The 13,859-nt window shown below is 47.4% G+C and overlaps 1 protein-coding gene across 3 annotated transcripts in view; it reads right to left on the minus strand.

Moving 5' to 3' along the window:
* The window catches only part of IFT172 (intraflagellar transport 172), a 44,466-nt gene that overhangs the window by 5,931 nt on the left and 24,676 nt on the right, over positions 1 to 13,859 (minus strand). For all 3 annotated transcript variants that reach the window (XM_064363951.1, XM_064363952.1, XM_064363953.1), the window contains 17 exons: positions 12,034 to 12,118; positions 11,650 to 11,742; positions 10,375 to 10,452; positions 9,887 to 10,135; positions 9,633 to 9,711; positions 9,306 to 9,426; positions 8,975 to 9,119; positions 8,368 to 8,457; positions 7,717 to 7,814; positions 7,431 to 7,566; positions 7,229 to 7,345; positions 6,100 to 6,242; positions 4,724 to 4,817; positions 4,514 to 4,578; positions 4,142 to 4,322; positions 3,792 to 3,901; positions 3,551 to 3,680 (listed from right to left, as the gene is read on the minus strand). In XM_064363951.1, the coding sequence (XP_064220021.1) occupies positions 3,551 to 3,680; positions 3,792 to 3,901; positions 4,142 to 4,322; positions 4,514 to 4,578; positions 4,724 to 4,817; positions 6,100 to 6,242; positions 7,229 to 7,345; positions 7,431 to 7,566; positions 7,717 to 7,814; positions 8,368 to 8,457; positions 8,975 to 9,119; positions 9,306 to 9,426; positions 9,633 to 9,711; positions 9,887 to 10,135; positions 10,375 to 10,452; positions 11,650 to 11,742; positions 12,034 to 12,118 (2,014 nt within the window). The remainder of the gene's footprint in view (positions 1 to 3,550; positions 3,681 to 3,791; positions 3,902 to 4,141; positions 4,323 to 4,513; positions 4,579 to 4,723; positions 4,818 to 6,099; positions 6,243 to 7,228; positions 7,346 to 7,430; positions 7,567 to 7,716; positions 7,815 to 8,367; positions 8,458 to 8,974; positions 9,120 to 9,305; positions 9,427 to 9,632; positions 9,712 to 9,886; positions 10,136 to 10,374; positions 10,453 to 11,649; positions 11,743 to 12,033; positions 12,119 to 13,859) is intronic.

Consider the following 13,859-nt stretch of genomic DNA (forward strand, 5'->3'; position numbering starts at 1 on the left):
GCATTTGATTCTTCCACCTTTGACAAAATCATTTCTCAAGGTCTTTGTCATAAGTAGAATTTTTGTAGCAGAGTATAGAGAAAGGACTCCTAAAATTAGGAGCCCAGGGCATTCTGTAACTATTTGTGTTGGGCTTTTTCAGTTTCTTCATTCATACTGGATTTTGAAGACTGAGTATAAAAAAAAGAATGGAGGCTGGGCACGGTGGCTCACACCTGTAATCCCAGCACTTTGGGAGGCTGAGGCAGGTGGATCACCTGAGGTTAGGAGTTCAAGAACAGCCTGGCCAACATGGCGAAACCCCATCTCTACTAACAAAAAATTATCCAGGTGTAGTAGCATACGCCTGTAGTCCCAGCTACTTGGAAGGTGAGGCAGGAGAATCACTTGAATGTGGGAGGCGGAGGTTGCTGTGAGCTGAGATCATGCCACTGCACTCCAGCCTGGGCAATAGAGTGAGACTCTGTCTCAAAAAATAAAAAATAAAAATAAATAATGCATGTGAGTACATGTTGAAATGGTAGTTTTTTTTTTGAGACAGCGTCTTGCTGTGTTTCTCGGGCTGGAGTTCAGTGTTGCAATCTCAGCTCACTGCAACCTCCGCCTCCCAGGTTCAAGCGATTCTCTTGCCTCAGCCTTCTGAGCAGCTGGAATTACAGGAATCCGCCACCATGCCCAGCTAATTTTTGTATTTTTAGTAGAGACAGGCTTTCACCATGTTGGCCAGGCTAGTCTCAAACTCCTAACCTCAAGTGATCTGCCCACTTTGGCCTCTCAAAGTTCTGTGATTACAGGCATGAACCACCGCGACCAGAAAAAATGGTGGTATTTTAGATATACTGTGTTAAATAAAATATATTCCAATTATTTTCACCTGTTTCTTTTTATTCTTTTTAAATGTGGCTACTAGAAAATTTAAATTACATGTATGGCTTACATTTGTGGCTTGCAATATATTTCTAGTGCCAGTGCTGGTATAGATGATCTTGATACCTTCCACTACTTAAAACTCAGAAATTCTACAAACTGAGGTGTTCTATGAGATCACTAGTTTCCATTATGATGCTGACATCCTCACCAGATTTCAATTTCCACACAATCCAATTTAGCTATAGTTTATGCTAATCTCATCTCATCTTTCCCTCACCTGTTCTTGCCTCCCTTTCTTACTGCCAAGCCCTTCAAAGCTTAATCTGCCCTGCTTGCATCAGGAAGCCATCTTCTGACTAATCTGTAGAAGGCAAAGTCATGCAATGCTCCTGAGTTATATACATCAGATGCTTATTCAATACTGCTGATTAAAATCTGCTAGAACCTCAAAACCAATCATCGGCCAGTCTTTCTACTTTTTTCCCTCTAACTTCTAGGGGTTATTGAATTATAAGACCTCAAAAACCTAAGGGAAATTTTGCAGGGGCATCACCATATGAACACTTCATTCAGAGGGTCAATCTTACCCCCTTCATGACCCCCACCATCAGATTTCACTGTATCTAAGGTGCATTGTTTAAACTACATGTGCATCCCAATTTTAAAGATATTAAAATATAATTATATATATATGTGATTGTTAACTTTATGTATCAATTTGACTAGGCTACAGGGTATCCAGGTATTTGGGGAACAAACATTATTCTGGGTGTTTCTATAAGTGTTTTAGGATGAGGTTAACATTTAAATTGGTAGACTGAGTAAAGCAAATTGCCCTCTCTACCATCAATAGACCTCATCCAATCATTTCAAGGCCTGAACAGAACATAAAGGCTGGCTCCTTCCCAAGTTAGAGAGAATTCTTCTTGTTTGACTGCCTTTAAACTGGGACACTGGCTTTTTCCTGCCTTTAGATTTGAACGGAAACATCAGCTCTTCCTGGGTCTCAGCTTGTTGGCCTTCAGACAGGAACTACACCATCAGTTCTCCTGGGTTTTCAGTTTGCCAACTCACCTTCAGATCTTTGGCCTTATCCATCTCCAGAACTCCATGAGCCAATTCCTTCTAATAAATCTCTTTATATACATGTGCACACATACATATACACACATATACTTACAGTCATGCATTGTCTAATGATGGGTATGTTCTGAGAAATGTGTCCTTAGGGTATTTCATCATTGTACAAACATAGCATGTACTTACACAAACCTAGATGGTGCGGGCTACTATACACCTAGGTAGAGGCTGTGTAGAGCTTATTGTACTTAGGCTACAAACCTGTACAGCACATTTTTGTACTCTCTACTGTAGGCAACCACAACACAATGGTAAGCATTTGTGTACTGAAACCTATCTAAGACTGGGCGAGGTAGCTCACACCTGTAATTCTAGCACTTTGGGAGGCCGAGGCAGGTGGATCGCCTGAGGTCAGAAGTTCGAGACCAGCCTGGCCATTGTAGTGAAACCCCGTCTCTACTAAATATACAAAAAATTAGCCGGGCGTGGTGGCAGGCGCCTATAATCCCAGCTACTCGGGAAGCTGAAACAGGATGAACTTGGAGGCAGAGGTTGCAGTGAGCCAAGATTGCGCCATTGCACTCCAGCCTGGGAAACAGAGGGAGACCTGTCTCAAAAGAAAAAAAAAAAAGAAACCTATCTCAACATACAAAAACTACAATAAAAAATATAGTATTATAATCTTATGGGACCATAATAATATATGTGGTCCACTGTTTTTTTTTGTTTTTTTTTTGAGACAGAGTCTCACTCTGTCACCCAGGCTGGAGTGTACTGTCATGATCTCGGCTCACTGCAACTTTTGCCTCCTGGGTTCAAAGTGAACCTCCCACCTCAGCCTTCTGAGTAGCTAGGATTACAGGTGTACCACCATGCCTGGTTAATTTTTTTTGTATTTTTAGTAGAGACAGGGTTTTGCCATGTTGGTCAGGCTGGTCTCGAACTCCTGACCTCAAGTGATCTGCCATCTTTGACTTCCCAAAGTGCTAGGATTACAGGCGTGAGCCACCACACCCAGCCATGTGGTCTACTGTTGACCTAAATGTTGTTATGTGGTGTATGACTGTATACATCCTGTTGGTTTCTCCAATACAGTATGTCTTATTTGTGACACATACTGGCCTGGTTTAATTTGCTGGAGGCTTCTTTGCAGGAAATGTTGGGTGGGGGAGGCGAAGCCCATGCTTTTTCATGTTCCCTGTCTGACCAGTTCCCATGCCTGGAGTTGCCCTTCCAGCTCCTGTCCAAGTCCTCCCTCCTTCTTCACAGAGCCTTCCTGACCCCTCTAGCCCACAGAGATCTCACTGTTCTCTGAACTCTACTTTAAGTCATGCACTTTGGTATTTACTCAGATATGATATTAACTGAGCCATGTGTTAGTCCAACTCCCCTAACTTTTAGCTGTCGGGGCTCTGTCTTATATCTGCTTAACAGCCTTCAGAGGTTCTGGCTCTATCATCCAGCAGGCACTCCACAGATTCCTGCTACCTGATTGAAAAGGAAAAGACATAGAGGAGACAGCTGCAGGTGTGAGAAGGAAAGCTGAGTGTGAATGGAGGCCTAGGAAGAAGGAGGGCCAGAAAGAGCCTGCTGCCCTCACCTTCATCCAGCACTTCTCCATCAGGCCGCTGTTTCCAGAGTCTCGCACTTTGAGGTAGCAGTCCACGGCATGACTGTACTCTCCAGCCTGCTCCCAGTGTCGAGCTTGTTCCACGAGTCCCTCCACACCCCTGTGGAGATTAGAGCACTGGGACTAGGCATGGGGGGGCAGCGTGCTCTATTCTGTGCACGCCTCATGACCCTCCCAGCCCTGCCACTGCTGCTGGACCTCTGCCTCATACCTGGCCCCCTTCTTGGTAGCTTCCCGCTCATACTCTTCCTGCAGAGCCTCCAGCTGGCCGGGCACATAGTCCTTGCAGATCCGCAGCGCATCACTCCATAATCCAGCCTCCTGCTCAGATTTCCAGGTATCAAGAGGGCAGAGGCAGGCATGACAGCTTCCCACTGCCACACAGGTGCCCTGGTCCACGGACTCCTGGGTCCTTAGACCTCTCTTCTCCCTCCTCTTTCCTGTCTTTCCCGCTCCCCAGTACTAACCTCCCTGATCTTCTTCATACCAGGGGTCAGTGTGGCTCTCTGTGGGCTCTCAGATTCTCCCCCTCCCCTCATTGCCCTGAATCCATTGTCCTACCTTATAATAACTGAGGGCCAGGCCTGGTCTCTGGGCCCGGAGCAGCAGCCCTTCTGCTTTCTGAAAGTCCTTTTCCTCCAAGGCCCTCCGAGCCTGTCCCACAAGCACCTCGGCGACACTGTCAGGGTCGTGGGCCTCGGCCACCCGCTGAGCTGCTTCCCAGTTCTGATTATGAACAAACCTGCCCCCAAATGGGGACAGAGGAGAGAATGAGTATAGGACTGAGGCCCCAATTCTGGGAGACAAACAGCCATGTCACTGAGGGGTGTAATACTGATTTGTTCTAGGTTTGAATGAAGGTCAAGATAATCATGAAAGATCCTGGGACTGGGACTAGGGAAACAGGATTAAGGACTGTATGGGGTAACTCACATGAGGACTGCTTCCTTGGGTTTACCAGCTCTGATGAATTCAGCTTCAGCCTCTTCGAATTTACCCTACAGGGAGAAGGACAGCTGTGCGTGATGGGAAGGAGACTGGCATCACAGGCAGCCACGAGACCAGGGTCTGCACACCAGGCAGCAGTGCCCTAGGGGATGGAACAAGAGGGCTCTGCAGTCAGGGTCCAAATCACACCCATACCTCATCCTCCAGGTACAAAGCGTATTTGAGATGGATCTCAGGAGTTTTGTGCTTGAGGGCCAGCCGAGAGAGTTCAAAAGCAAATTCAAAGGAGCTGAAACAGAAGGTGCAGAAAAAGTTTTCTTACTTCACACTTCCCTTCATAAAAGGAACAAGACAAGACAAAACAGAGAAAGGACAGGGTTGAGGGGAGAAAAAGTGACAGGTTTAATGAAAACAGACATGAAGTGACAGAAAAGCACAGAGATAAAAAGGAAGACAGACAGCCCTGTGAAGACCACGTCACTGTCGGCGTGGATCCAGAGACGTCTGGAAAAGCCTATGCCTTCCCTGAGGCCAGCTGCTCCTGAGGAAGGAGAATGGGCCTGCGAAGGGGAAGTGAGGAGTGAGCCTCGAAGTCCTATGCTGACAGGGCCAGGAGGGCTCCTGGTGCTCACCACCTCCTCCTGAGCCCCAGCTACATTATCAGAAACACAGTCTCTCCAAAAACTGAGCAAGATCAACCTCGGCATCGGACTCCACGATTGGCATTTATAACAGTTGCTTAAGAAAAGTTCACTTTGCTCTTTCCGCCATCTTTCTGAGCCGCCACAATGGTGCGTATGAATGTCCTGGTTGATGCTCTCAAGAGCATCAAAAATGCCAGAAAGAGAGGCAAACACCAGGTTCTTACCAGGCTGTGCTCCAAAGTCATCGTCTGGTTTCTAACTGTGATGATGAAATAAACAGGGTGAATTTGAAATCACTGATGATCATAGAGCTAGGAAAATTGTTGTGAACCTCACAGGCAGGCTGAACAAGTGTGGAGTGATCAGCCCCAGATTTGACATGCAACTCAGAGATCTAGAAAAATGGCAGAATAATCTGCTCCCATCCTGCCAGTTTGGTTTTATTGTACTGACAACCTCAGCTGGCATCATGGACCATGAAGAAGCAAGACAACAACACATCGGAGGGAAAATCCTGGGATTCTTTCTCTAGAGATGTAATACATATTTACAAATAAAATACCTCATGAGCTCTGGTGCTTCCAAAAAAAAGAAAAGTTCACTTTGCATTTGACAGAATCACACTTCCACTACCCAGAAGCAAGTGACTGGCTTAGTGCAGTCTGCAGTGCTGGCTTTACAGTCTGTTCCCTCTCCATCCTTCTTAGAACGGCCAAAAATTAAACACTGTTCTGAGCCCCTAGGGAATAGGAGCAGTTAATTTATTCTTGCCACTCTATCATGTCCTTCCAAGGATCTTCCTTTACCACATTTCTTCATTCTTGCCTCCGCCTCTGGAAATATTTTTCAGTTATGCATCAATTTTCTTTCTCTAGAAAGGGGCTCTAGCTGGGATGGGGCTCGTGGAGAGAAAGTCTGGGGCCTCACCACTTGTCTGCAGCGTGGTCAACAGAAGCTTCCAGGAGTCCCAGCTTGGTAAGCAGTCTAACTGCAGCTTCTCCTCCCAGGCTCTTTGCCCACAGATAGGCCACGTGTTTGTGGGCATTAGCCCCTCCTTGAGTCCTGGCCACCTGTAAAGCAAACTCACTCAATAATCCTTCAATACAGAGTTGCTCCCTTCTCATCTCTGACCTCAGCTTTGACAAGGATCCAGTAACTGCTCTCAGTTAACAGGGAGAGACTGGGTGCGGTGGCTTATGCCTGTAATCCCAGCATTTTGGGAGGCAGAGGCAGGCCGATCACTTGAGGCCAGGAGTTCAAGACCAGCCTGACCAACATAGTGAAAGCCCATCTCTACTAAAAATACAAAAATTAGCTGGGCATGGTGGTGAGTGCCTGTAGTTCCAGCTACTTGGGAGGCTGAGGCAGGAGAGCTGCTTGAACCTGGGAGATAGAGGCTGTGGTGAGCCAAGATCGTGCCATGGCACTTCAGCCTGGGAGACAGTGAGACTTTGTCTCAAAAAATAAAAGTAAAATAAAATAAAAAGTTAACAGGAAGAGGGTTATATCTCAGGGTTTCTTAACTTAGGCTGAAGTATTTAGGGTCCAAAGATAGGCTTCACCTGGTCCACAGACCCTTAAAATTATAAGTGACATTTTCTGTATATAGATATGAACGTGGTTCTGGCAAGAGAGACTCTGATCTTCACTACATTTTCAAAGATGCTCTGACCGATTGTGAATTAGTCACTTAAAGTGGGAAAGAAGGGCTGGCCATGGTGGCTCATGCCTGTAATTCTAACACTTCTGGAGGCCAAGGGCAAGTGGATTGCTTGAGGCCAGGAGTTCAAGACCAGCCTGGGCAACATGGTGAAAAACTGTCTACAAAAAAATTAAAAATTAGCCAGGTGTGGTGTGCGCGCCTGTAGTCCCAGCTACACAGGAGGTTGAAGTGGGAGGATCCATTGCTTAAGCCTAGGAGGTCAAGGCTGCAGTGAGCTGTAATTGCATCGCTGCACTCCAGCCTGGGTGACAGTGAGAACCTGTCTGAAAAAAAAAAAAAAAGTCATGGGAAAGAAAGATGCATGTATCCCTCAGCGTGGCCTGAACTCCTTACACGGTAGGCCTCTTCCCAAAGCCCACTGTCTTGGTACATGTTCACTGTTGCCTTCCATTCCTGGGCCTCGAGGTAGTGGTACTCGGCCTCCTGTAGTCGGCCTTCAGCCTTCAGCTCCTGCAAGAAGGTGAGTCAAGATGGAGGGATGGGGAGGTGGAGCCTGGTTGGGGAAGAGATAGGTAGAGCCAGGAGAAGGGCTCACCTTGCCCAGATGTAGGTGTGTGTCACTGAGGAGATCTGGATGGTGCTTCCCAACCAGGCGGATCATGTCATCATACAGCTTGTGCTTTTTGTACATGGTGATGGCAAGATCAGGCTCTTCTACTGTCACATAGAGCCTGGGGAAGGGAGATACATCTGGGGTCTCCTAGACCCAGATCCCTGCTGTCTCTGCCTTCTGGGCAGAGGGTACACATCCTGAGCCCCATCCCTCCTCCCAGCAATGAAATCTCATCTCTCCCTACACCTTCTCTGAGACCACGGCTCACCTTTCAGCCTCACGGTACTTGCCCTGCTTCTCCATTTCCTGGGCCTGAGTGATGTACAGCAGCGACACATCTTCTGGTCTCATGCATTTCATCGCCAGCTGTGGAGACACAGAGGCAGGGTAGCCTCAGGTCCAATTCCCCAGGGAAGCAGGGCTTCAAGGGAACCTGTTTCTCAGGAACTCTGAACTCTCCCAACAATCACAGGAGTCTGGTTATTGCCACTCTACTAGTCAGGTCGGGGAATTCCAAGTCCTTATGGAGCAGAGGAAGAACTATATTCTGCTAAGGTGGGAGGGTCTGCAATGCCTTGTGCTGGGACATATGCTCCCATTGCCACTGTAACCACTGGGCTCTGAAGTGTAAGGCAAGAACAAAGTCATCAATGTGACCAGAGCCGTCAGGAGTGGTAGTTCACATTCCTCAGCTCCGGAGCCCATCTGTTCCTTCAAGAGTGATAGATAGGTCTGGAAACAAGGGCATCTCTTCATCCCTTCCTTTCTCTGTGGCTAGGGATCAAAGTGGCTCAGACTGTTTTTTGGTACTTTTTGTCAGCCTTCAGGGAGCCAAGCAAAGAAGAGAAACAGACCCAGGAATGAGGCCACACTGCCACTAAGGCAGAGTTCTCTTATCATGAACTCCACCCATCTCTACCTTGTGGGCTTGTTCCCAACGGCCAGCCTGGGTGTACATGTCTATAGCATCTTTTGTTCGGTCTCCCTTAGTATAGAGCTCCTCAGCAATCTGTAGTTGATGAGAGGTAGATACAAAATGTCAGAGCAACAGGCTTGAATGAGGAAAGAACAAACCTTGGCTGGGATGGTGGAGAGCCTGCGATATGACCTTGTAATAACAGAGAAGAAAAGATGAGTATGCGTGTCTCATACAGTCTACCACTTAAAAAGAAAGGCCAGCCCCAAACAGTATGAGGACAATACAGTGGAATTCAAAAGGGCCTCACGTTCCTGCAATGCAAAGCAATTTTATATTGTAACTGTGTTAGAGTTATTCATGAAGAATCACTCATGCTGGCTGGAACAGAGCTAGAGACTCACTTTAAATATCTGGGGTGAAAGAGGTATCTGTGTCACGCTAGAATGAAGCTAGGAAAGTAAACTGTTCTTTTCTCATTCAAGGTGGTGATGCTATCTGGGGCCCAGAAAGAAGGATCAGGTGAACTGGCCTCCACTTCCTGTTTTGGGTTCTCTCACTGTTATCCTCTACTGCACCACCTCATGCTGCGGAAAAGACTCTCTCTCACCTCATACTCCTGCAGAGATGCATAGTGTTGGGCCACGAGAGGATAGTATTTGGACCCGGTGTTCCGGTCCTGTAGATCTAATATATAAATTGCCTTCTTCCACTGGCGGGCACCCAGGGCGGCCTCAATTGCCTTAATGGAGCACCTGGCAAAGTTGGGAAAGATACAAATATGTAGGCTGAAAGATGAAGATGAATGGAGGTAAAGGGACCCCTTAAGCACACTTCCACCTACATTTTGAGATCTCTTCTTTTCAGCCTCAGTGTCCTTACTGGCTCCACTGCCCCTCACTTCACACCCAAATGTCCTTTACACTCCCATACTCCCATACCTGGCTTCGATGTAGTGATTAATGGCTGCATCAAGCTGCTTCTGCTGCACCAGGTGGTCCCCCCATGCCTCCTCTAGTTTCACCACCTCCACTGGGAAGGCCAATCGAGCCAGCTCTACCGCTGCCAGGGAGAGAAAAGGTGCTCAGCCCAGACTTCCAGGGGTGGACCTCAGGAAAAAGGTAGGACAGGGAGATGAAGCATGGAGTGAGACGGGGAATAATGGAGAATTGGAGCCAGGCAACCTGAACCAGGTAACCAAGAGGTGCCAGGGAGACGGATGGGCAAGGGTCCATAACAGTACCGGATGGTTTATAGGTGGCTAGTACCTTTCATGAATGCGTTCCCTTTACGGTAGCACTCCAGGGCCTGCTGTGGATTGTGAATCTTCTCAAAGAGATCACCTGCCTGTTAACACATACCACATTACTATGGAACCCCTACAACACAAAGAATCAAGTATTAGCTCCAAAAACAAGGGAACACCAGCAGTCAAAAAGCACTCTGTGCCCTGAGACTCCTCTGGGCAAAAGAAGGGTCCTGAGCTCTGGAGATAAGGGCTAGGAAGAGGAAGTGAGCATACCCTTTCGTAGAGTTCCCCCTTGATAAGGGCTGCAGTGATGTGTTCTACCAGCTCTGTGTTGGCTAGCAGTTCCTCTCGGGACAGCACCAGCCGAGCAGCTTTGGCAGGGAGCCCAGCTTTGAGGTAGAGGCTGATGGCTGCTAGCCCATCCCCTTGGCTCTCCTGTAGTTCACCTGCTCGCTCCTCCTGCTGTGTGTCCATCAGCCACTGGTAGTAACTCCGGCGTAGATTCTCCAGGGCTGGGTGCCCCTGGACACGCAGAGGAGAACTAGAAGTCACATCCTCCTTCCTACCCTTGTGCCTCCCACGCTTCTCCAATCCCTCTTTAACAAGGGAAATCCTCCTGGGTCAGCAGTATCCTAACTCCTCACCATACCAAGTCCAAGCCCCAACCCTGTTCTGGTTTCTATGGCCTTCTTGACAAAAGAAGGCTTTTGAAATTGGCAGAACCAAATTCTGAACAACTGTGGAGAAGTCAAAACGGGTACCTTGGCTTCAGCTACAACGATACACTCGTCCCAACGGTGTAGCTCCTGGTACATGCCCATGGCCTCCTCCACAGCATTCTAGGGGAAACAGGCAGAGCAGCGATGACAGAAGGATATGAAGATCAGAAAGCAGCAAGTTATCCTCAGCCTGGCTAAGATGCCAGCACGTGAGGACCAAAAGCCTTACCTGTTAACCACTAGACCAGCAAAAATATTGGGAAACTAAAAGAAGCTTAAGCTTCAGGGCTCCTTATTTGCACAGGCCCTTTCCAAGGCAACTGTTCTTTATTTTGTGATGGAGTCTCACTCTATTGCCCAGGCTGGAGTGCAGTGGTGCGATCTCAGCTCACTGCAACCTCCGCTTCCTAGGCTCAAGTGATTCTCCCGCCTCAGCCTCCCGAGTAGCTGGGATTACAGGCGTGTGCCACCATGCCTGGCTAATTTTTTTTATTTTTAGTAGAGACAGGGTTTTATCACGTTGGCCAGGCTGTCTTGAACTCCTGACCTCATGTGATCTGCCTGCCTCAGCCTCCCAAAGGGCTGCAATTACCTGCGTGAGCCACCAGGCCCAGGCTAAGGCAACTGTTCTTAAAGAGAGTTCCTCAAATTGTATAAGCTTCCAGCCACAAACAAAACCTGGATCTACCCCTATGCACAAGAACTGCAAAGACAGGCTCTGGACTAGAGGGGAGGTGGCAGACTGCTTATGAAAGAAAGAAGTAATCAAAGGCCAAAGAAGGAAGTTGGTCTAGAAAAGTAAGGACTGGCCGGGCGCGGTGGCTCAAGCCTGTAATCCCAGCACTTTGGGAGGCCGAGGCGGGTGGATCACGAGGTCAAGAGATCGAGACCATCCTGGTCAACATTGTGAAACCCCGTCTCTACTAATACAAAAAAAAAAAATTAGCTGGGCATGGTGGCGCGTGCCTGTAATCCCAGCTACTCAGGAAGCTGAGGCAGGAGAATTGCCTGAACCCAGGAGGCGGAGGTTGCGGTGAGCCGAGATCGCGCCATTGCACTCCAGCCTGGGTAACGAGAGCGAAACTCCGTCTCAAAAAAAAAAAAAAAAAAAAAAAAAAAAGAAAAGTAAGGACTAACACAAGAGGAGGAAATAAAGGAAGGGGTGAAATTAACTATGTAAACCTCTCCGAAAGCTTTCCCCAAACATTTGGAAGCCTAGCTCACCAGAACACTTTCCTCCCTTGAGTTTGTATCCCCTTTTCCCTCTTTTTCCCTCATATCCCCCCGCCCCGCATCCTGTCCTCCTTTTGCTATTACCTGTTCCAAAAAGATCATTTCGGCCAGTTTGTAGTTCTTTTCCAGCATGGCTAGACGTGCTCGGACCTGATAAAAGTCTGTCCCTTCTCCACCCTGTGGGGAAAAGGAGGTTCTGGTTTTTCTGCAGGTGCTGCCGTTCTGTCTGTGAGGGCTGAGACTGGAAGGCCAGAAGGATGTAGAAAATAAAAGACTTGGGAAGGTAAAACACTTCATGGAGCTTGAAGGTTTGAGGTTTAGCAATTCTGAAATGGTCTGACTGGAGGGTAGAGGTGGGGTGGGCAGGGTAAAGGAAACTAGGGATGGCTGGAAAGCTAGGAATCATGGGGCTGAATACTACGAGAAATCAGTTTGGGAGACGGAATGAATCAGGAACATAATACTTGCATATTCCCGGGATACTTGATCTGCAATCTCATTGGTCTCATGCAGGAATCGAGCTTTTGCTACTTGGCCCAAAGCACAAAAGCACCTATGGCATGGAAGCAAAGATATTAATATAGTATTATTACAGAATCATCATTAATTCATTGGTTCAGCAAATACAAATTGATGTGCATCTATGATGAGCCAGGCAGTGTGCTTGTCACTGGAGAAACATAGGAGAAAAGGGAAGATGAGGGCCTTGCTCTCAGAGAACGTGCATTCTAGTGGAGACAAATAATTAGTAAAAGTGGAGATAATAAAAAATAAAATAAAGTAGGCTGGGCAGGGTGGCTCACGCCTGTAATCCCAGCACTTGGGAGGCTGAGGCGGGTGGATCAGAAGGTCAGGAGATTGAGACCATTCTGGCTAATATGGTGAAACCTTGTCTCTACTAAAAATACAAAAATTAGCCAGGTGTGGTGGCATGCACCTGTAATCTCAGCTACTCAGGAGGCTGAGGCAGGAGAATTGCTTGAACTTGGGAGGCAGACGTTGCAGTGGGAGAGACTGTGCCACTACACTCCAGCCTAGGTGACAGAGTGAGACTCTCTCAAAAATAAAATAAAATAATGTAATATTACAGATCAAGCTTGTTCAACTCATGGCCCAAGATGGCCTTGAATGTGGCCCAATACAAATTCATAAACTTTCTTAAAATATTATGAGATTTTTTTGTGATTTTTTTTTTTTAAGCTATTATCAGTGTTAGTGTATTTTATGTGTGGCCCAAGATAATTCTTCTTCCAATGTGGCCCAGGGAAGCCAAAAGATTGGGCACCCCTGTTACAGATAGTGACTGAAGGGACCACTTAATTTGGTAGTTGGAGAAGATCTCTCTGACGAACTGATTTGAGCTGAGACCTGAATACAAGAGAAAGCCAGTCGTGGCAGGATGGGGAAAAGTCATTCCTGAGAGGGAACAGCTAGTGTAAAGGCCCTATAGCAGGTACGAGCTTGGCACGCTCACAGAGCCTGAAGGATGCCAGTGTGGTTGGAGACTAATGGGAAAGTAGGGGGCTGGCATGAGAAGGAAGCAGAGGCCAAAAAACTTCAGGGCTAAGGCCACACAAGGAGTTTGGTTTTTATACCAAGTAAAAGAGTAAGCAATTGGAAGGTTCCAGTCATGAATAAGACACAGTCTATGTTTAAAAAAATTACCTCGGGCCGGGCGCGGTGGCTCACGCCTGTAATCCCAGCACTTTGGGAGGCCGAGGTGGGCGGATCACGAGGTCAAGAGATCGAGATCATCCTGGCTGTGGTGAAACCCCGTCTCTACTAAAAATACAAAAATTAGCCAGGCGTGGTGGCACACGCCTGTGGTCCCAGCTACTCGGGAGGCTGAGGCAGAAGAATCGCTTGAACCCAGGAGGTGGAGGTTGCAGTGAGCCGAGACTGCACCACTGCACTCCAGCCTGGCAACAGAGCAAGACTCCGTCTCAAAAAAAAAAAAAATTACCTCAGCTGCTCTGAAATGAACAGATAGTAGGGCTATAAGAAACAGTATCAGTAAGACTAATTAAGAGGCTGTGCAATATTGCAGGTGGGAGATGGCAGTGGTCTGCACTAGGACGGAGACATCAGGATGTGTTTTGAAGAGAGTCCTTAGGACTTGCTGATCATCTATCTACATGTGGGAAGTATGGGGAAAATGGGATCAAGGATGATTCCCACCTGGCGACAGGTGACATTTATTGAGCACTTTGCACAGATTCTCTCATCACTCCTTCTCTACCAATATCCTTACCATCTTCTTTATCATCATATGAGGTAAATACTATTATTATCCC

The sequence above is a fragment of the Aotus nancymaae genome, unplaced genomic scaffold (genome assembly GCF_030222135.1).
Source record: "Aotus nancymaae isolate 86718 unplaced genomic scaffold, 86718_ANA_hifiasm-v0.15.2.pri h1tg000057l, whole genome shotgun sequence".
Taxonomy (NCBI): domain Eukaryota; kingdom Metazoa; phylum Chordata; class Mammalia; order Primates; family Aotidae; genus Aotus; species Aotus nancymaae.